At 44.1% G+C, this 21,371-nt stretch overlaps 1 protein-coding gene across 1 annotated transcript; it reads right to left on the bottom strand.

Moving 5' to 3' along the window:
• Positions 1-1,025: 1,025 nt before the first annotated feature.
• Positions 1,026-21,353, bottom strand: LOC116501639 (ubiquitin carboxyl-terminal hydrolase 42-like). Its single transcript, XM_032207226.1, is given in 24 exon segments — positions 1,026-1,185; positions 1,837-2,059; positions 2,062-2,149; positions 2,649-2,719; positions 2,721-3,523; positions 3,596-3,750; positions 3,842-3,961; positions 4,285-4,373; positions 5,179-5,460; positions 6,141-6,282; positions 6,746-6,846; positions 7,041-7,181; positions 7,548-7,659; positions 8,577-8,659; positions 9,191-9,261; positions 9,418-9,485; positions 9,690-9,792; positions 9,952-10,062; positions 10,655-10,855; positions 11,600-11,837; positions 13,439-13,530; positions 19,025-19,178; positions 20,181-20,227; positions 21,294-21,353. Coding segments are annotated over 19 exon segments (3,090 nt in total). The 5' UTR covers positions 11,829-11,837; positions 13,439-13,530; positions 19,025-19,178; positions 20,181-20,227; positions 21,294-21,353; the 3' UTR covers positions 1,026-1,185; positions 1,837-1,939.
• Positions 21,354-21,371: the final 18 nt, after the last annotated feature.

Genomic DNA, 21,371 nt, shown 5'->3' with positions numbered 1-21,371 from the left:
GGGAAGGCGTCCTGGGGCTCCACGGCATCGAGCCAGCTGAGCAGCTCCTCCATGCCGGGGATGGGGATGTCCAGGTCGGCCAGGAGCTCGTCCTGCATGTGCTGCAGCTGCTGGCTGTCCCCTGCCAGCTCTGGAAAGGCCTCGGCAAAGGCATCAGGGCCCAGCTCGGGCAGCTGCGGGGGCTCCTCAGGCACCTGCGGGGCTGTCGCCGCTGAGGACGAAGCAAGAAAATCCCCCAAGACGGGCGATGTCAGCTTTCCCATGGCCCCTGGGTGTGGGGCGCCCAGCGGCCGGCTGTGCCAGCCCCAAACTCACCGTCAGGCGTCGCCGTCTGGGTGCTGGCGGTCCTTGGAGCCTGGGCAGGCTTGGGGGCAGTGGGGCCGGGCAGCGGGGGCCCCTGGTCCTCGCTGAGCCCCACGGCGTGCAAGCAGGGCTCCGGCAGCTGCCCCCGGCTGCTGCTCAGGGTGCGGGGCGTGGGGAGCGCCTGCCCCCGCAGCGGAGGCCCCGGGACGAGGGGTGGCGGGGGGTTGCGCTGGGCGGGGGCCTGCAACAGGCAGGTGCCTGCGGGGTGCAGGAGCTCCCCATGGAGCACGGCCCTGGGCCCCAGCCCCAGCGCATGGTGGGGTACCAGTGTCCCCGTCACCATGGGCTGTCCCCACTGATGGACGGGGGCACAGGGAGGAGCGGTGTGGGGGAGCTGCCCCCCGGCGGGGAGCTGCACCAGCTGCAGCTGGTGCCCCATGGTTGGGAGCTGCACCAGCTGCAGGTTTTGCTCCACAGCGGGGAGCTGCACCAGCTGCAGGTTTTGCCCCACAGCGGGGAGCTGCACCAGCTGCAGCTGGTGCCCCACGGCGGGGAGCTGCCCCACAGCAGGGAGCTGCCCCCCGGCGGGGAGCTGCCCAAGCTGCAGGTGGTGCCCCTGGGCTGGGAGGTGCCCCCCAGGTGGCAGCTGCACCCCGGCGGGGAGCTGCAGCACCTGCCCCTGGACCCCCGGCACCACGTGCCAGACGGTGGCCTGGGGCAGCGCGGAGGGGAGGGTGGGTACCTGCGGGGGCTGCAAGGGCAGCGCCGTCGCTCCGGGGAGGGAGGGCAGCAGCCAGGCAGCCACCGTTGGCGGCACGGCTGGGACGACGAAGGGGGAGTTTTGCGTCTGCGCAAGCCGCGGAAGCCGTCTGGGGAAACCCTCTGTGGGAAAAAGGGCGCTGGGCTGAGCTCTGGGGCGCTGGGCTCGCCAGCAGGGCCGCAGCCCCGGGAGGAGCGGGAGCCGGCTGCTGGACCTGCCATGGTGGCTGGAGAGTGGGGCGGTTGCTTGGGGAACCCGGGCAACGGGGGTTCCGTCCCAACGGCTCACCAGCCCCTCGCCGACATCTTGGGGAGGACTGCAGGCTTTGGACCCAAGCAGGCTGCCCAGCGCAAGACTTGGCCATGTTCATTAGAACATTACTAGCCTCTAAGCCTCATGGCATCACCTTCCATCTTGACTGCTGAACCTCCTTGCTCCCTACTATCTTCTTTGCCAAGATACAGCTGTCCACATTTACTTTTCCTACTTGGCTGGACTGAATTTAAGAAGGGAGCTTGCAACTCTTCCTCTTGTTTGCCACTTCATCATCAAACCAAATGAAAAGAAAACCATTTGCCTTTAACCTCTTTATTTCAGGCCTTCTTTCCTAGTGGCCATTCAAAACTGGGAAAAAAATAGTCTACCAAGTGGGGTTTTTTTTTGATTTGATAATAAATCTGCAGACTGTTAAGTCATCAAGCACTTCAAGACTGTTTGAAATAATCTCGAGATTAATATAAAAGGAATTCCTCACACACGCTGCGGCCGCTTACCTTTAGTATAGTCGTTGGATGCGATGGAGCAGTATTTCTTGCTTTCGCCTGCACTGGAAGTCTTCCCTTCCTTGTAAGGTTGTTTACTGCTCTCACTTCTGCATTACTGACATGAAGAGCCATCTGGAGGATGGGATTCTTCCTTCTTCTCCCGCGTTATCTTCTGGAAACGAGGATCTAAGTGTTCCAAGGAGCCTTTTCGCTTTCCTGGTGTTTCTCCTTTTTCTTCTTTTTCTTCTCCTTTTTCTTCTTTTTCTTACGCTTGCGATTGGCATTGTCAAAGTGGAGCGCACAGAAACACAAATCATGAAGTCTGAAAGAAACATGCAAGTTAAAAAGGGAAAAAAAGATGTGGCACTTGTTGCCTATATGAAACTTGATTTATTTTACCACAGGTGATGATTTGCAGCATGTCAGCTATTTTGTGGTGCTTTGTGCACACGCAACTTACTTTAGATGCAGCAAACTTAAGCCGTCAGATTGAAGGACCATAGGTCCTGGTTTGTACACAGATCATTAACAACGGCTAGCTCTGGAATATGTGCAAGCAGAAAAAATCTTTTAACCTAATCTGGAATGGTGTACGGATGTGATTCGAACTATGTGGTCCAAAGCTAGTGCTCTGACACAATTCAGCAAGAGCTTTCCTGTCTTCACTGATCAACCTAACAACATGATCCCCAGCCAGCTGGTGCTATCTAAAGAACTTAGAAACTACCAGAAAAAAAAAAAAAAAAAAAAAGGAAGACATGAGAAGCACCCAGAAAAGAATTAGGATAAAAAATGCGGAGTATGCTGGAATCCTTGCTTACTTGGAATCCTTCTCTCCATCTTTATCCTTAGACTTCTGTTTCTTCCAGAACTTGTGATATTTTTGCATTTTTTTCACCACCTACAAGCTCCTTTTCTATCTTTCTGTCTTTCCTTTCTATTTCACTTTCACTACCTTCTGCACGGGTATATTTTCTTTTTCTGTTTCCTTCTGTTTCATTTTTCTGGCGACAGTTCTCCAAATGAGCTGACACAGGTGGAAGCGCATGTCTTTCACGAGAATGTCTTCTGGAATGTTGCTGAGGTACCGAGCAACGATGCAAGTCTGCTCGGGGTGTGCTAAAGCGACGTACATCTTCCTCTCTCAAGAGGGAACCGTGAGGCCATCCGCTTTTGTAATGATAATGCTTATGTGACCTGCTGTAGTAAGTTGCAGTCGATCTGTCAAAGGCTGAATCGCCGTGAGAGAACTTTCTCTCTCTACTGTCTCCTGTCGCATGAGGTGAATAGTAATCCTTGTAATAGCCACATCTTTCCCATCTCCGTGCTTCGTCTCGATAGTATCTTTCTCTGCTCCAACTTCTTTCCCCTTTGGATCGGTAGTATCTATTGCTACCTTGTTCTGATCTTCCTCCGCTGCCAGATCTGTACTTTGAATATTTGACTGCTCTTCTGCCATTCTCAGGGCTGTTTCTTTCACGAGGGAAAGATCTGTACCTGCTTCCCTCCCAGTACTCCTGCTTGTGACTCTTTTGCTCAACAAATTCCACGCTCTGAGAACACCTCCTCTTGCTGGAAGGACCTGCTTTTTGACTCTCCTTCTCTTCACTAGGAGCATGTTCCCTCTTGCTTCGGTAATGCTCTTTCTCAGTGGTTTTAGTCTTGTCCTTTGTATCTTGGCGTCTATCTGCAATAGCTAAGGAAGAAAGATTGTTAGAGCTACATTCAGTGTCAGACTTGAGAGAGGAAGTTTGCCGCAATTTCTCACCAGGCTCACAAGACTCTTTGCCGGACAAAACATTTTCTTTTGAAATGAGGTCACGTTCTTTTGATCTTCTTGCTTTCTCCTTGTCTCCACGGTCATCACATTGGTACTGGGCGAGGTATTCATCATTCCCAGGAGATTTCGGAGGTTCCGCAACACTGCATAAAATAAAAACCCATTTCTCACTTCTGCTGAAGGACGTGAATATTAAGAGTAAAACCTTCCAACGTCAAACAAACAAACAAAAACCTCCGGACTACAGGAACGCTCGCAAAGATATGCCATTTAGAAACCTCTCCTGTGATTAGGACACCTTCTTCAGCTCCCAGAGAAAGTGCTTTTTCCCCTCTTGCTTCTGAAGCCATTGCACTAAAAAAGCAAACGCATCTGTCTCCTTCCACCTGCTGCTCTGAGAAAAAAGGCATAGGGGCGAGCGGGGAACAGCCAGTGTTTCTCCAGACAGTGGAGAAAAATGGAAAAACATTCTATAAAGGAACACAAGTTCTCCTTGAGGCACCAACCTGCATCAGAGTGATATGCTCAGTGCTGATCATTAGTTCTGTTCGTGACACTGGACACACAGTATGGAATTGTACTAATTTAAATCCTTCCATTAAATACTATTAGTAGACAGATAAAACTGTAACGAACTTCCATAAAGTCTTGTCTTAATCAGACTGTGCTCATTTTACCTCATTTCCTCTGACAAGCTGTTCAGCTGGCTGGCTGTGAAGGACTCCGTGATGACTTCTCGATTGACTGAAGGCATAGCTCCAGGCATCTGCAATTAAAACGCACAAGTCAGCAGACAAAAAAATACTATTTGTAGTAGTACTGAGGACTAGTCTTGTCAGAATGTCTCCATTAAATGGTAAGCAAGACCGCTGTGAGTTGTATGCATTATCTACACTTCAAAGATAACCCCAACTCACCCCCCAAAATCTACTTTATGAAACTTAGGAATTTTTATCTCAGCTGAGCTTAAGTTGACAAGTTCTAATGTAAGCTCAGGTCTGCAAATTCTAAGGGGATAATACCACAAAGTCTTACGATCACATGTGTGCTGTGTTTTCTCAGTATTTCACCTGAATTAGGAACACAATAAACACTCCCGAATACATCGTAGGTGAGAAATTCTCGATGGAGCAAATCTATGTTTCAAGCGATCCATTTGTTTTAGAAAAGAACATCTCAGAAGGTTTAACAGGTTCAACTCGGCAAGTGGAATCATCAAGTTTCAGTCCGTTTTCTTTAGATTCATTAACTAACCTAATAGCACCATTTAGTGAATCTGTTTTTGGCAGCTCATGCTGGGATCTTCCTTTGTCAGCATTCTGACAGGAAGAATTGGAATGCTGCAATGTACGGACTACCTTTCCAACCAAAATTCCATTAGAGGACATTGCATTGCATTTCAAATTCCTTTGAAATAAGCCCTTTGACTCCTCCTCAGATTTTCCTGAAGATTCTGCACCATAAGGGACTGTGTTATCAGAGCTGAGTTTAGGATTTTCATTCACTGTTGGCTCCACAAAAATTTCATCAGAAACTTTTTTGTTTGTTTGCATTTGCTTCATTTGCATTACCAAATTTGTAATTGTGGATGAAGGAACAGCCTGGTAGAGATCTTCATCCTCCACAGCACTGCTAAGACAGTCAGGCTGTGACACAGTCTGACGAGCAGGCAATTTATTGTGAATACTGATGGTGATCTTCTGTTTTCTTGACGTATCAGTCATTGAAGGCCTGGTAATTGCCTGGTTTTGAACACAGGCCATTGGTGGTGCTGAAGATGGCCTTTTTAGGGTGACACCAGTGGTCTTTGCGTCCTCTTTTATGGATCCATTTCCATTTAAACGGCTTGAATTCTGTATTTAAAAAGAAGAAATTGCAAGATGGATTAACGCAAACACTGCATGTAACATTTTGAAACACAAAACTCTCCTACTGAGTGTTTCTACAAATGGTCTTAACACCTAAAAAGAAAAACACACTGCCCTTTAAGGATAAATGCAAGTCCAATAAGCGTATTCAATTCCTGCTTTTGGTTTACTGCAGATTGGTATCAAATTAACATCATCTTTGAAAACCAGCCAAGCAACTTAACATTACCTGCTGCTATTCCCAAATATATTTATTTTCCCCTTTAAACATACCCTGAAAAGCCTGAAGTAATTGTTCTGGTGCTCAGGAATAAGACATTTAGTTTTCCCTGTCTTAGCTAAAGTGACGAGGATAGGAAAAACAAGTCCTCTTTTAAATGATTTGAGGATTAGTACACTCTGCTTAAATTGTCAAAGAGCGTAGCTCTCTGTGCTTTAGAAAGCTGTCTTGGAGGTATAAAGTAATGGAGTCGCATGGCTGCACAATTTAGCAGTAACCACTGTTTGAATGACTCTGGCTGTAGCATGAGGGCTGTGAAGAAAGCTGCAGCGTGGGAAGGAAAACAAAACTAAGATGCCGAAAACCAAACAAAAAACCCCACACCAAACCCCAAACCCACTAGCAGTTTGGTGCCGTTATCTGCCCTCCCGCTTCCCTGAATTACCTTAATCATATGAGGAAGAAGTCGTGGTCCCAGAAATCCAGCCTGCTTACTATTAGCCCCCTGCTGACCAGGAGGGAATGAACAGGGATAAGATGGTGCTGGCAAGTAAAACGCACGTTCTCCAAGTGTCAAATCATAGCGCCTTCAGAAAAGAGCAGTGATCGTAGTTTAGTTTTTCTTTCAGCCTACTCTTGGATTAAATCCCATCCTATCATTTTAGAGGAACAGCTCATACGATATGGAAGCCTTCTCTACAGAAGGCTTCGCCAAGACTACAGACTGAAAAGTAGAGAACAGTCTTCCTACTAAGACTATCACTTGCAGAGCAATAATTCATTCTTACACCACAGATGACCTTCATTTCTCTCCTTCTCTAAAGTAGCCAGCTACAGATAACACATAGATAGCAATTTACACAAGTGCTGCAGTTTAAGGCCAAGCAACAAAAGATAATAAACGACACAGAGAATTTCAGGTTAGACAGAACTGAATTAGACAAATAATAATCTTCTCCTGGGATAGCAAGAAAAACACTTGCAAAACAGAAAAATATCAATAACAGGAAAGTAAATCTCTTCTGAACACATTTTAAGATTTGTTATTACCTGATATAAAAAAGTATGTAAGCTTGCTGACCAAGAACTCTTTTAATGTCAGTACGCACTACTTTAGCATCATTCATCTGATACCAAAGTCCATTACCAGCCTGCAAATAAAGACAACGATTTCTTTAGGTGAATTGCACGTTTTCCAATTGAAATCACGGATAGGAACAAAATACACACATGTCAAATAAAAATATAATGAAATCTTTTTCCCTAGAAACAGTAGCTGCTAGTCATGCTTTAATTGGTTTGCCAGCACAACCTTTACCCTGTTAGAAATGCTGTTGACTTCTACCTTTACATAGCATATATAGTGTCCTGAGTGACAGCTGACACCGTGATGTACCAGCACCGCGTATAAGGCATAGAGCAGTGGTTCTCCCATTGACTGCGACATGTAGGCTCTCAGGTCCAAATACTCCGGATATTTCACCTCCTAAAGAGACACCAAGAAGATAGAAAAATTATCCCAGAGTACTTCGTGGACTAGCCAGAGAAAAACACTTCCAAAAAACACAGACTAGAATTTATATTTCTAGAATATATTTCTTGATTCACTACAAATAAGTCTTCCCATAAACAACGGTTAAGACTAGAAGTTGCAGAGAACTGTTTCCTGATGAATCAGCCTTCTCAGAGGAAAGCATATGCTTCTTGTCAAGCGGGAACTTTATTGATATTAAGAGAAAGAATAAGCCATAGTCGTTAGTCTACAATTATTGTCTGAAAATATTAACAACTTTCAGCTTTGGGGGATGTCCCATTACACAATGATATAGTTGCATTACAGTGGTAAATATACCTTGTTGATCTTTCCACCTGTGAAATCTGCAAATCTTTTCAGTGATATTGTGAGAACCTTGGAAGAACGGTGTATGGTAAATCTCTTGGACGCAGGAACCATCTTTTTACACCTTAAAAACAAGCAGAGAGAAGTGTTTGAAGGCATCTTCTTTTTTCGCCCCCAAAACAAACTCCTTTTAATGTCTCACGCATGCCTATGCTATTTGAATGATATTTACTTGCATAATAGGTTGGTCTTTTTTCTTTTCATAAACCCATGCACTGCGTGTCAGGTTTGTTAATACACAGAAGAAGGTAAATTTTCCCAACAACTCAGAGCATAGCGGGAACAGGAATCTCTCACAAAAGGGTATGACCAGGTTGGATGGCAAGGTACCATTTCTTGGTCTACAAAAGTGGCTATTTGAACTCCAATCCTGGATACATTCTTTCAGCTTTAAGGGAAATACAAATACTGAAAGCGGAACGAGAGAGCCTTGGTCCCCAGGGCTAGAAATTGCAAATAATCTCCAACATAGGTCCACTATCAACATCAAAAATACAACAGAAGCACATGGTCATTCTACAGGAGGGAGACATTTAACAGTAGGAAGTCTTCATGTACTGAGCTTGTCTGGAAAGACACTGAAACCATCTGCCATCCTTTGAAACAAAATAGTTCAGTTTGACACATTGCCCGCTCCAAGGTAGGACCTACGGTGTAAGCAGTGAAAATTAGCCACTAGCCCAGAGAACAACGGAAACTGGGCAGTTTACATCAAGAAAAGTACTGTCGAGAGCTAATAAATAGAAAGAACAAAAGTAGCTCTTTTTGAATTCTGATGGCAAAATACAAGCCAGAGAATTGCAAACCCATAGGGAATGCCTATGAACAAGACTTCCCCCCTCCAAAGAAACAAAAATCCAAGTCTTTTATAAACTTCCACAAAACTTGTAAGTAGATCCAAAGTTTAGAGGTAGTCCAACAGAGTCATGCAACATAGAAAACTGACATCTAGGATTAAGACCTAATTCGTCAAAATCTTACTCGCTACATTTATAGCAATTCTCTCCATCCAGCTCTTCAGGTTTCACAAAGAGTTCCAGAGCTCTGCTAACAGACGAAACCGCCTAGAGCAGCGAGAAAGAAGAGCGCAAAGTCACCGTAATTCAAAATTCCAGAGACATACTAGTAGTTTATAAGAGAATCTTACTAACATACTCAAGCGATCTACTAGGAGCACTGTGAAGAAGGAGGCAGAAAGAGCATGCTCAGCATTGACCTCACCTGGAAGGCATTTGACTTTGGAACAAATACTTTTCCAGTAGCCTAGACAGCATCTACAGTGTGCTTTGTCATCAATACTGGGGACAAATTCATCAGTCTAACAATTAGATGTATATTGAGGTAGAACAACAAAGAAGTATGACAGCATTATAATTTTTGCAGAAAGAGAATTCTTTCCCCTTAAACCCAATGCAAATGTGGAGACTATTTACATGGGTTCCACGGAAGGACAAAGTCCAATCCACTTCCTTAGCACCACCAAGCTCTTACGTTTTAACATTATATGTGGTTTGGTTTTTTAAGTTAAACAAGTTTAATTTAGAAAGTTATGCATGTACTTAAACATCATGAATTATATTTAGAAAACATCTTACCTTTATATCCAAAGTGATATCAAGAAATGCCTCATACGTATCCGAAACTGCTTTGCAATTCAAGCACTTCACTGGAAGCAAAATATAAATGCTTAACATTATGTGAAGGAGACTAACTGTCCAAATTCAAGTTGTTGACAGATACTACTTTAGACAAACTACAGACTGCTTTACTACCGACAAAAGACACAGATCAGTTCTAAGGACAGGAATATTTTTTCAAGTACCTCTCGATCTTAGAAATCCTCCAAATATTTGATGAATGATGGTGGTAGCTTGAGAAGATCTGTCCAATCTGGAAATAAATTATAATCAGACCTCAGAAGATTTAAGGCACAGAGTTAACTCTTCAAAGAGTTTGATGAAAACCAAGGATGATGTAGACTTTCGTTGCTGATAGTAAATAAGGCACTAAAAGGTGCTAGAGATCATTTCTGAGAGTAAATAAAGGACTAGAAGGTGCTAGAGAATGTATGAAAGTGAACTTGTTTATGCTTACTCGGTGCTTCCGTTCAAGCACGCTTCCTGCATAGCATCAACAGTATAGCGCAAGAACTCGTGTGCGTCTTCTTGACTGCCAAAACGGAAATGTTGTCCTATTCCTAAATAAGAAGATGATAGTATTGACCTCATTTAAAAATGAAATCATTCTTGTATTTCTAAAATCTCTCTTCATTGGAGTGTTAAAACCACTTAGACACATCAAATAATTATTTGAAGATTACAAGCTATCGAAAAGAAACACATCTGAAGCCACTTACGACTGAGATTACTGATAACATGCGTAGGCTCGATGGCATCAACAGTGCAACGCAGGGCCTGGTTAATGTGAGTCTCCATCGTGCACATCATGCAAAAATCTTGTTCACGACCTGAAGAGTGAAAGAACAAAGCATCCCAGTCCAGCGAAATATCCATACCTACAAACATCTAAGTACAATTTAAACTATAGATACAATATCCACTCTCCTTGCTACATTCTATTCTCCCAAGATGCCAATGTCCCAACAGTCTTGTAACATTTCATTTCACACAACTTTACAGAAGAAAAATATCCACTAAGCCTGTATTCAAATGCATTTTGTGATGAGAAATCTAAAAGACTACTGCAAAGTCGCAGTTGTAAAGGCTGACAGGAATGTGAACTCCACAGGCTGCAAAATGTATTACTCTCTAAAATTACTACTAAATGCATTACTGTCCAATGCACTTCATTATTCCCATGAAGCAATAAATGATCCTTTAATAAACAAACAAACAAACAAACAAATAACTAACTAAATAAATAAACCATGGTGCATTAATTGCACTCCATATGCTATTCGGAGCCCACTGCTAATACAGTGCTCAAAGCCAGCTGCTACAGGTAAAATCAGGCAAATAAGCTTATCTCACAGAATCACTGCTGTTCTTTCACCTTCAGAGCTATCCAACAGATTCAAAATACTGTTAGAAAGTACTCACATGACTGGCTGTGCTCAAGAGAAAGCATGTAATTGGCAAGTGGGGGTGTGTAGGTCAAACACTGCAGAGTAGCATTAAGAAAACATGTGTTGCCAAGATTGTACAGGCCAACTCCAACACTTTGTGTTTCTCGCCAATCCATACAAATCTTCTCAGGTGGAAAAAGAATGCTCTGTGGCGGAGCAATTCCATCATTAACGACTGCAAGAAAGTTAAATTTAAAAAGAGATCTTGTTTGTTTGTTTCGAAGAAAGGTATTTAAAAAAATACTATTCTGCAGGAGCACCTAGAGGAGCTAGCTACAATCCAAACCAGAAAAACTTATTGCAGACAGCTTTAATACCACCAAATTCAAATTGGCTGGTCAACACAATGTTTTGGGGAAAAAAAACAAAAAACAAACAACTTTAGTCAACCATTTTAATTCTTCTAAGGCAAGGCTAACTGCCATTCTGTTTGTAGCACCTAATGCCAAGTTCCTCTCCATCTATAATCTTTAACCTGATTAACTCAACTACTGTTTTTTTCCTTATTATAACTTAAACCACAAACTTAGACTTGAAATTATACGGTAAAAACGTAAAAACTAGGAACTAGGAATGACGGTACCCCTACAGATACCAGATCTTTTCCTGAGCAATGTTATCCTTCAAAAAACCTGTGAAAAATGGAAGCTGTGAATAGCAACAATCAAACACTTTTCTCTGCAAAACAGAAAAGACATGGAGGAATCTGTGCATTACAAAAAGCTCCCCATATTTCTCTGTTGACTGTAAATATATCAAAATTAATTTCTGTAACATCAGTCACTTCAGTTGCCTTAGGGGATTCGCTTTTGAAGTCTTTGTTCACAGTAGTCCCCTTCTCTATCAGTGCAACAAGTAAGAACTGCATTTTCTACTTTTGCTTTGAAGACAATGGAGGCAGGATAGAACGCACACTTACTTAGATCTCTTGGGGCAAAAGCCTTAGATTTTTCAGATGATCTACAGTAAATAGCACCTCCACGTCCTTGGGCCACAGAGACTTGGCTTGAATCTTCTGCAGGCACTATCCGGCCCCAGTTGGCGGTGCGTGACATCAGTATTTTAGGACTTGGTTTCTTGGATTTGCCAGACCGCCTTGAAGAGGGCTTTTTAGGCTTTGAAGATTTGGGCTTCTTAGCTACGGTCATTGTTCACATCTGCGACAGAGACAGAAGTTCTGGCTGACGTAAGAATATCAAGAAGCATTCCAAGAAGAAAAGAGTAACAGAAGTCCTGTCACTTAATCTCAAAGAAACAGCCTTAAGAACTAAATCGCTGGTATGAATGATTTAAAAAGAATCCCCAAACTAAACACACAAAGTGAAAATTTCCATCTAAACTCTATCAGTATTACTTTTCGCTTCTGCAGAACTAGTGGCTGATGCCATTTCTTTCCCTTCCGTAGGATTTTAATCCATTACAACTCTGGAGTCTTTTTAATATAAAAATGTAGAAGACATTCTCTGAGGGGAATCAGTTATTTATTGATTTCCGGAGTTGCGCAATTATCTGTTAATTAGTACCTATGATCTAATAGATAATTGTTGCAATTATCTATTGCTGGCATTAGTAACGGAACACTATTACTTCACTGCCTGCGTTTTTCTGTTTCGTCTGCACAAAGGTACCCAGAACTCACTGCTACTTTTCTTCTGTCTTTCCAGGGCTCGCCCTCTACCTCACTGTCTACTGCACCAGTCATGAGGGGTTTGTTGTGATTCTATAATGAGCCTAGCTTTTAAATACACCTTTCATGGGCGTCACTTGGTGACGGCAAGTTAATTTGTGAGGGCTCCTCAGTCTACATCATGCGGTCGCTTTTTCCAGGTGAAAAAGCGGAGCTGTAAGTGGCAGTACACTAAAGCCCTGGCATGCTGAGATCCAAGAGGAGAGATGTTTGGCCCTCCTTTTCACTCCTGGGAACCATATACCTCAAAACCCACAGAGGATGGGCTATATCTCAGAGAAATCTTGGGAAAGGAGAGCATGAAGAGCATGTTTGCAAATTCATTTCTCCCTGGGCTTCTTCTGCTTCTCCAAGAAAGACGAGTTTGAATATAACTTTGGCAGCAGTACTTCTGGTGTTTTACTCCTACCACATTTAAAACTCCTACGAAAAACTGAAAAGTTAGACTAAAAAGCAGCTCTTTCCGTTCTCCTTTCTAAAGTTGCACGCTTTCCTCATGCAAAACAACAGGGGAATGTAAGCTAGAAACGGAAATGCTGAATGTAAAACAAAACAAAACAAACCTCAGCCCTCCAGGACAAAAGCCAATAACTGCTACAAAGTCCTTTTTAAAATGCTGATTAGGTTTCAAGGTGATACCGCTTTAAATGAGCGTAGTTGTGTGTCCATAGGCAGAAGCTGAATAATGACAGGATGAACTTCTATACTTCATGTTTTGTTACTGTCTTACTGTAGCACACAGGGACTTGTTACCTTTAGGGAAACCACTAACCTCATGGAGGGTTTAAAACATAAGCTAGTTTGTTATACCAAAATGACGGAGAGAACAAAGCATAAAGTGCTTTCAGATTTCTAGCACGCCTTGATTGCTGTCCATTAAACTTCAGACACGTTAAACAAAACACAGTAAATAAGAAAACTCCTAGTCCCACAGCTGGCAAATTGTGTGCAGAGGTTGTAATTAGAACTTTTTTGCCTTGACATTTTACATTTAAAATTGATTTTAAATCCATTCTATACACACTTTCCATTCCTGAAAAAACAATACGCAAACCTGACAAATGCATTTACATGAGAAATGAAGTCGTCCTTGTCCGATTGGAAGACTAAGGTGACAGCTCCTGGGCTCAGGGATAAGCTCCGATCTTCACCAGTGACAGCTCCTTTTTTAAGATTGAAAGGGAAAATGTTTCAGCAACACATTGGAAACATACTTAAGGGACGAGAAACAAAATCAAGACTGCAGTGAGAAGGAGAACAGAAAAACAATACTGGGGGGAAAGGAAAGGAAAGGAAAGGAAAGGAAAGGAAAGGAAAGGAAAGGAAAGGAAAGGAAAGGAAAGGAAAGGAAAGGAAAGGAAAGGAAAGGAAAGGAAAGGAAAGGAAAGGAAAGGAAAGGAAAGGAAAGGAAAGGAAAGGAAAGGAAAGGAAAGGAAAGGAAAGGAAAGGAAAGGAAAGGAAAAAAGAAAAAAAGGGAAGGGAAGGGAAGGGAAGGGAAGGGAAGGGAAGGGAAGTGAAGGGAAGGGAAGGGAAGGGAAGGGAAGGGAAAAAGAAAAAAAGAAAAAAGAAAAAAAGAAAAAAAGAAAAAAGAAAAAAAGAAAAAAGAAAAAAGAAAAAAAGAAGAAAAGAAAAAAAGAAAAGTAGAAAAACTGTAAATACTGATAGAGCTTCCTCTCCCGGTGTTCCATATACATACCGATGCTGTTCCTACACCTACGCTCTGAGCATAAATTTATGTTGACATGAGTGACAAGAGAGGGTGTTACTCCTCTCTTTGTTTGCCTTGAGAGACACACCTCTTGTCCATTGAAAAGTAAATTCAAGATTCCAGATCAGTTAAGACAGTTGCTATCCCCCCATTCAGAGTTCTGCAGCAGCACTCTTCAGATGTGTTTAGCAGTCTCTTTAGAAAATGTTATCACTTAGGACCTGCTTCTCAGTAGGTCCACGTTTGGCCTCCGCTTAGCAGAGAGTCAATCCCAGCTTAAGCTTTCGTACAAGAGCCCCTTCACGAAACGGAGTTGAACCCTGACATAACTGAGTTGAACCTTTAACCTTGAAGCTTCCTTAAAGAAGAAAGCAGCACCCAGGCCAGGAAATAGAAATTAATCGTCACTTTACCCTGAAACGCAGTGGGCTATTCTGTGCTGGCAGGATTGCTGCCGGGCTGGCCGACGAGGCGGCGGGCAGCTCCCCGGGGCCACAGGGCCTGGCACAGGGAGCCGCCGGGGGTCTCCAAGGTCCGGGAACAGCGGCAACAGCGGCAACAGCAGGGACAGAGGGGACAGCAGCGACAGCAGCAGCCACCTCAGCCGGGGCCGTCTCCACAACCGCCACAACGGCCTCGGAACGCCGCCGAACTCGGAGCTCCAGCGTGACGCCTTTTGAACCTGGCCGCGCTGCTCATGGCTAAAACCAGAGCGTTTCCTCCGGCGTGTGTTTACTGTCGGTGCCGGATCGGCCCTCACCCCGAGCTCTCCCTGCCGGGAGGGCTTTGGGGTTGGGGTTTCCCTCCCGCCGCCGCCGCGGGCAGGCCCCGCGCGCAAGGGGTCCGCGCTGGGGAGCAGCATCTCACCCACGGCGAGAGACCGAGGGCACGACATGAAAAAGCCCCGACACGAAAAAGCCACGACATGCAGGCCGAGGCGGCGGGGAGACGGCTCTGAGGGAGCTGCCACTTCGCCCCGCCGTCCTCCCCTCCCGGGCCGCCCCGCCGAGCCCCGTGCGCCTCAGGTGCTGCGCTGAGGGGGTGGCTGGCTACTGAGACAGCTGCCCAGGGCACTGCTCATGGCACCGAGCCTGACGGAGGTCAACAAGTGTTGAACAATGCTCTCAGACATCGGGTCTCACTTTGGGGTGGTCCTGTGTGGAGCCACGAGTTGGACTTGGTGATTATTGGGAGTCCTTTCCACCTTGGGATGTTCTCTGATTCTAGGTCAGCAATCCAGTAGCTGATGAGAAGTGTGGAGTCATTCAAAGGGAAGAGAGAGCACAACACTTCTCGTTTGCAGAAGCGGCTATTTGGTAACCAAACCGACGATTCCTTTGCTTCTAGAGCAACTAACAGCAGGGATCCGCTTTACAATAGAGGGAAAAGAGTCGTTGGCATGTCATGTGAAGTAAGCTTCAAATCCCAGAGGATGATTTTGTTGGAACTTTATTCAGCTGAAAACACAGAAGCCTTGCTTTTGCTTGTGTTAGTTACAGCTCCAGTTTACTTTGGTTGGGAGGGAAGGCATTCCAGGCTAATGTGCTGTACCTGTTCCTTCAGCTCATTGTCCATAAACAGAGGAGCAAACAAAATCAGTTTTATCTCATTAAATGCAGCAGACAAAGCGGAGTAGAGGGCGATCTAGCACTTAATTTTTCCTGTAAGCAGGAAACCCAGAACTCAACAACACTTTTCAAATCTTGTCCTGCAGTAAATGACCAGCTGAGTGAAGCTTGCATTTAGAGGATGTGCTCCTATAGTAGATGGAAATAGCTTTTCCTCTTCACAAGTGCAACTGAGTGGTGGACTGGCAGCTACGTGGTTAACTAGTTGTGCCAAAGGGGTTGTGTTGAATGCACAGAAAAATATGCAGGAATAAATAAACAGCAGAGGGTTGTCTGTAGGCATGACACTGAGTACAGATGTTGTCTGCAGGTTCGTGCAGAGTGCACCGCGCCAATAAGCACCCAGAGTCGGAATGCACACGAAGGTCTTTTAATTATATAATTACTTATAGAACTCTGCAGAGTCAGGTACTTGGCCATCTTTCGCAAAGCAAGCACACCTCTGACTCGAATCACCGTCATTTATACACAGGAAACTTGTGAAAACTCTCTCTTTGGCTCCTTTGGATTGGTTATTACAGCTCACCTAACTTATCTCCACTGAGCTTGTGCATTACAGAGGAATACCGGGGGGGAGGGGGAACAGGAGAGGGGGGACACACACCGAATCCCACATTAGCATAGATTAGCATTTTGACAGGTGTGATTTTTAATGTGCTAATGACCCTTAATGAGAAAAAGGTTACTATAGGTCAGTCTGGAGCTGGTGTTCTCCTTCCTGTTTTTTCCCTTTTAGCCCTTCTCTTCCTTGCTTCTGCTAGCTCAAGGCTACCTGTCTCTCTCCTTCTTTATTTTCTCAGCTAAAAGACTGCACAAGCTACAGGCCTCCCTATTTGCTTCAACATTTCCTTGGTTTTGTTTTTTTTTTTTTTCCCAGCTCTGGGACGACACAGGTGTGGTTTGATATTTGCCAGTATAGCTAAAACTCACGCCAGTCTGCTCATGCACAAAAAGTAGTAAGATTTAAGGACTGGTTTCATCGGCTTCTTCCATACTAACATCCTTATGTTTAGATATGCTGTAGTTAAATCAACACTAAGTTACTACTTGTGGAGTAATCGCCTTAAGCGACTAGGCATCATAAGCACACCTCCATCCCAAAAGCTACCCGCCTCCAAGGTGCAACCACCCCTCACTGAGCACGCCCTCGGAATTTCTCAGAGCCTGTACCTTTAAACGCAAGTGAGATCATTTCTACCAAGCACAACCAAGATATGCATGACTAGAGTCACTCAAGCTCCACCTTAAAGATAGAAAATAATATCAATTGCTTTAAGAGAAAGGGGATGTTAGGGAAGATACTATCAGGAAGGATTCCTTCTGACATCACTCGACAGGCTGAGCCTCTCACTCCCCCACCCCCACTCCATTGGGACGCCGTGGGGTAAGATCTGAACGCTTGCTTATACCAGGCGTCTCTGTGGAATCTTAGAAATCTCTAGAGTTTTGATGCTTTTTAATGTCTTAATACCTAGGCTGTGTACCTGTGCATTTCATGCATGCTAGCTTGCTTTTGCAGACAGTGAATTTATCACTGACAATCCAAAGAACCTGTGTACCTGTCGCCGTAAGAAATTGCACTTAATTGCATTCTTCCTAGCTGTGAGAGTTCTCCTTGAATGCGACTAGAGCGAGGCCGTACTGCGTTGTTGGTGAATCCGTGACCGTGATAGTTCAGCACCCTGAATCCGACGGGACCCATGACGGTCAATCGGCTACACCCCTTAACGCGACACTACTAGACGAAGAAGATGACAGGGCTTGCATGCACTGCATTAGGCTTTGCATGTGAAAACACCCCCAAATAATTTCACGTGCATTTAACGTTTTTAAAGGGAAAAAAACAGGAAGGTGTAGTCTCTCTGTAAGCTACAGCCCTACATAGTTAAGGCATCAGCATTCATTCCTTTGCTTGATAGCAAAGTATGAACATACAGAAGAGTTAAATATTTTCTTTGCATTCTTAAAGGCGATTTTTCAGACTTGGGCTTCAGTTGTTGGAGTTGAAGAGATCAGTAGACATCCTTACTTTTACGTTAAGACCAAAATCTTTATCTATGATTGTGTTATCGAACGCAACTAAACTCCCACCCCCACATGGTTTTTTTTGTAACTTCGCAATGATCTTGCTGCAGTCCCACTCTGATGGTCTTTCAGTAACATGCAAACTGCCGTGGCAGATTCTGTTACAGTGCTTTTCTATTGACAGTGTGCATAACACTCAAGGTAAAGCCCCTCATTTCGCAGTGGGGACATAAAGTGTTTCTTTGGACCCTGCTGCTTCTGTTAGTACTCATTTTTTCACAAACTTGTTGAACCTGAGCCGTGCCTACTGAGCCAACGAATGCTTTGATGACACAGTATTTTGTCAAAGCAGTTTTGCTTCTTGGAGCTACAGAAGCAGCTCTGGCTACGTGATAGGGAATTGTGCTGCATTGGCAAAACCAGACTTAGCTACAGACTTACAACACTTGCTAACTCGATCTATTTCAAATCTCATTTTAACTTTAAAGGACAATCAGTTTTGTGGCTCCTGTCTTACTAATTTGCCTTGTTTTGCATGGAAGGGCAGCCTGTGAATGTTTTGCTTTATTGCATGCTTCAAAAAAAAGGCTGAGGAAGAGACTGGAGGAACCTTTTCTATTCTATGGACTTTCCCCCGAGAGTGTGGAATTGCAAGCTACTTGGATGAATGTTCCAATGTGAGTAAGGGAGCAGACCTCAGCCAAAGGAGGTGGAATCCTTGCTTAATAGTAAGTATCAGTGTGGGGACATCTTTGCTTAACGGGAGCCATTTAAACTCGTCATAGAAACAAAATAAGCTGGACATCTTATGCTTGGAAAGCAGTATGGTTACACAGCTGCTAACATAATGACTTGAGTCTTCTGCTCTGCAACTTCAGGTTTTGTTTTCAAGCAGTGCATACATCAGTTTAAGCTTTGGACAAGGAGATTTGCAATGCAAATAGTGATAAACCAGAATCAGCAGCGCTGACGAGTGTAATGATGAAATGCAGCAAATTAAGTATTCCTGGAGAAATGTGAGATTACAAAACTAGCAAGCCATGAAGCACTTTTGTTGTTGTTGTTGTTGTTGGTTGTTTTTTAAATCAATTCTTATATGCTGAAATAGCACCTTCAAGAAAATCTGTTTATCTAGCCAGGTAACGGTGTCTCCCTGTAAACAGGAAGGAAATGCCAGGAGCAGCCATACCTCTTTGCTGTCAAAATAAAGAGCAAGTCGAGGCCAACATCATGCCATAGTGCAAAGGCTTGCTAAGAAAGATCATTCTAAGAGGTCTGCAAGAAAAGATGACTTACTTTGTCATAAGTTTGTCAAATAGAATGGACGAGTTAGTAGTCGAGTACCGACTGTGTCCGACTCTACAGCTGCGGCGCAGCTCCAAGTCCCTGTTTTCTCCGTGGACTCGTCTCACAGTTTTTGCACCAGCTCTACTCCTCAATGTTCTGGTGACTGAAACGCAGAAACAAAGTCTTTTGAAACAGTGAAGATGGGATTCTCCTTATTTCACCGTTGCTCTTGTAAAATGGAAACAGACAAACAAAAAAGGCACCCTGAAGTGGATTGAGTTTTCTTTACATTTCAGATCAGAAGTTGGTGTCACAACCACTGCATTCCACTTCTTTATCGCTCTGCACGTTTAAACTGTCTACTTAAAACTGGGACCTGTAGGGAAATTTTTAAAGAGACTGAAAGCTAGCCAGACAAAAACAAACGTGCAACTTTTGTTCCATGCAGGAGGGAAACTCCTCCATTACAGTTATTTCTGTCTTGGAAAAGTGAGAACAATCAACACCTTTCTCTAAGGTGTTTTCACTCCATTCATGTCAAACTGTATCTAACAGTGCTCAAAACAAACACTATGACATTGCAAGCCTCTTCCTAAGAGGTGTATGTTTGATTACTCTGTTTATGCATGCAGCACTTCCATTTCCTGCATTAGGTTCTAACAGCTCAAGGAGGGAAGAATCGTTTCAAGAGAAACACCCAAACACCACATAACTCAAACTCGTGCTTTTTAGAAAAAAGCCTGCCCATTGTTTGCCATACAGCACCCTTTGGCACAGGTTGGTTGCTTGCACTGTCATTAAAAGAGCCAAGAGGACAAGGGGAAGGGAAGAGCTACACCACTGTGCTGCTAGGATCACAGCTAAGGTTTACTTTTGTGCTTGCCAGCTATAAAACTAAGTTTGAACTTTTCAAGTATCGATTTACTTTGCACAATTAGAACAGTTTGCTTTGTGCCTACCAAGCTGCAATTCACACTGCTCCCTCCCCAAGGAATTCATAAATTCTCCTATTTGCACCTACCTCTCTTCACAGAAAAGTCACTGAGGAGTGAATTCAGCTGACTACAGAAGGCTTTGGGGCCAAATGAAAGCCATGGAGTGACCAAGTGCCATCCTCTTCAGTAACCAGCACAAATAGGTATCCCGGGGACTTACAGCCACTTACCTGTGTTATATTCTTTTTTTCGTTCCAATTTTGGCTTTCTCAACTGCCTACATTAAGAAAGAGGACAGGGCAGAGAAGGGAGAAAAGACTTGTTGTATTAGACCCATCAAGGATGGGAAATTTCACCATGTTTACAAGCCAGTGCTCCATGGTATACAAAGAGAAGCCTGTAGGCCTCACGCAGGATCCACATCCCAAGTCTGTTGCGTGCCATATACACGCGGTTCTGTATGTACCCACATTTCCTAGCTTGCTCATGTTGAATTCTCAAAATTATGAGCAATAGCACCCAAGTGGAAAAGATACATGTCCTGGTTTCAGTTAGGACAGAGTTAGTTCTCCTCCTAGTAGCGGGTAGGTTGCTATGTTTTGGCTTAGAATGTGTGAAAGGATGTTTAGAAGAGTGCTGATACAACCCCGATGTTTCAATTGCTGCAGAGCAGTACTTACAACAAGCCAAGGACCTTTCGGTGTCTCACTGTCCTACTAGGCGATCAGAATCGGCGCACAGCAACAGCTGCGAGGGGACAGACTCAGGATGGCCGACCCCAACTGGCCAAAGAATTCTATGCCTTATGGCAACACGCTGCACCATGGATAGGGCGGGGCAGCCGGGCTGCTAGGGGTTACGCTGGGCACTGGTCAGCGGGTAGTGAGCAACTGCATTGTACATCACTTGTTTTGTACACATTACTAGTAGCAGTACTATCATCATCATCATCATCATCATCATTATTATTTTCCTGTCTTAATAAACTGTCTTTATCTCAACTCGTGGGCTTCACTTTCCCATTTCTCTCCCCCATTCCAGAGAGGGAGGTGGGAGGGTTGCAGAAGGGCTGTGTGGTGTTTAGCTGCCGGCCGGGCTAAACCACAACAACACCTCAAAGGGGTTGGGAAAAAAAAAAAAAAACAGTTTTTTTTAGAAAAGCGGGAGACTTTCACTGAGAAGAGGGACTCTAGTTTTAAGTTACTGGTACGCCATCAGCATGCTCATAGGCCTCTGCTGATTTTAGCCGGAGGTTTATCAGGCCACAACTCACTGCACATGCTTTCTCTCTTGCTTTTCAATCTACAAATCGAACAGAGATTGAACATATAGAAATACAGTACCTTGAAAAGCGTCTTCTCTTGACATTTCCCCTCAGTATCGCCATACTTTCTTCAAAGCTGGAGACTGAACACCGCAGG

The sequence above is a fragment of the Aythya fuligula genome, unplaced genomic scaffold (assembly GCF_009819795.1).
Source record: "Aythya fuligula isolate bAytFul2 unplaced genomic scaffold, bAytFul2.pri scaffold_57_arrow_ctg1, whole genome shotgun sequence".
NCBI classification, from domain to species: Eukaryota; Metazoa; Chordata; class Aves; order Anseriformes; family Anatidae; genus Aythya; species Aythya fuligula.
This window is presented reverse-complemented; position numbering and strand designations above follow the sequence as displayed.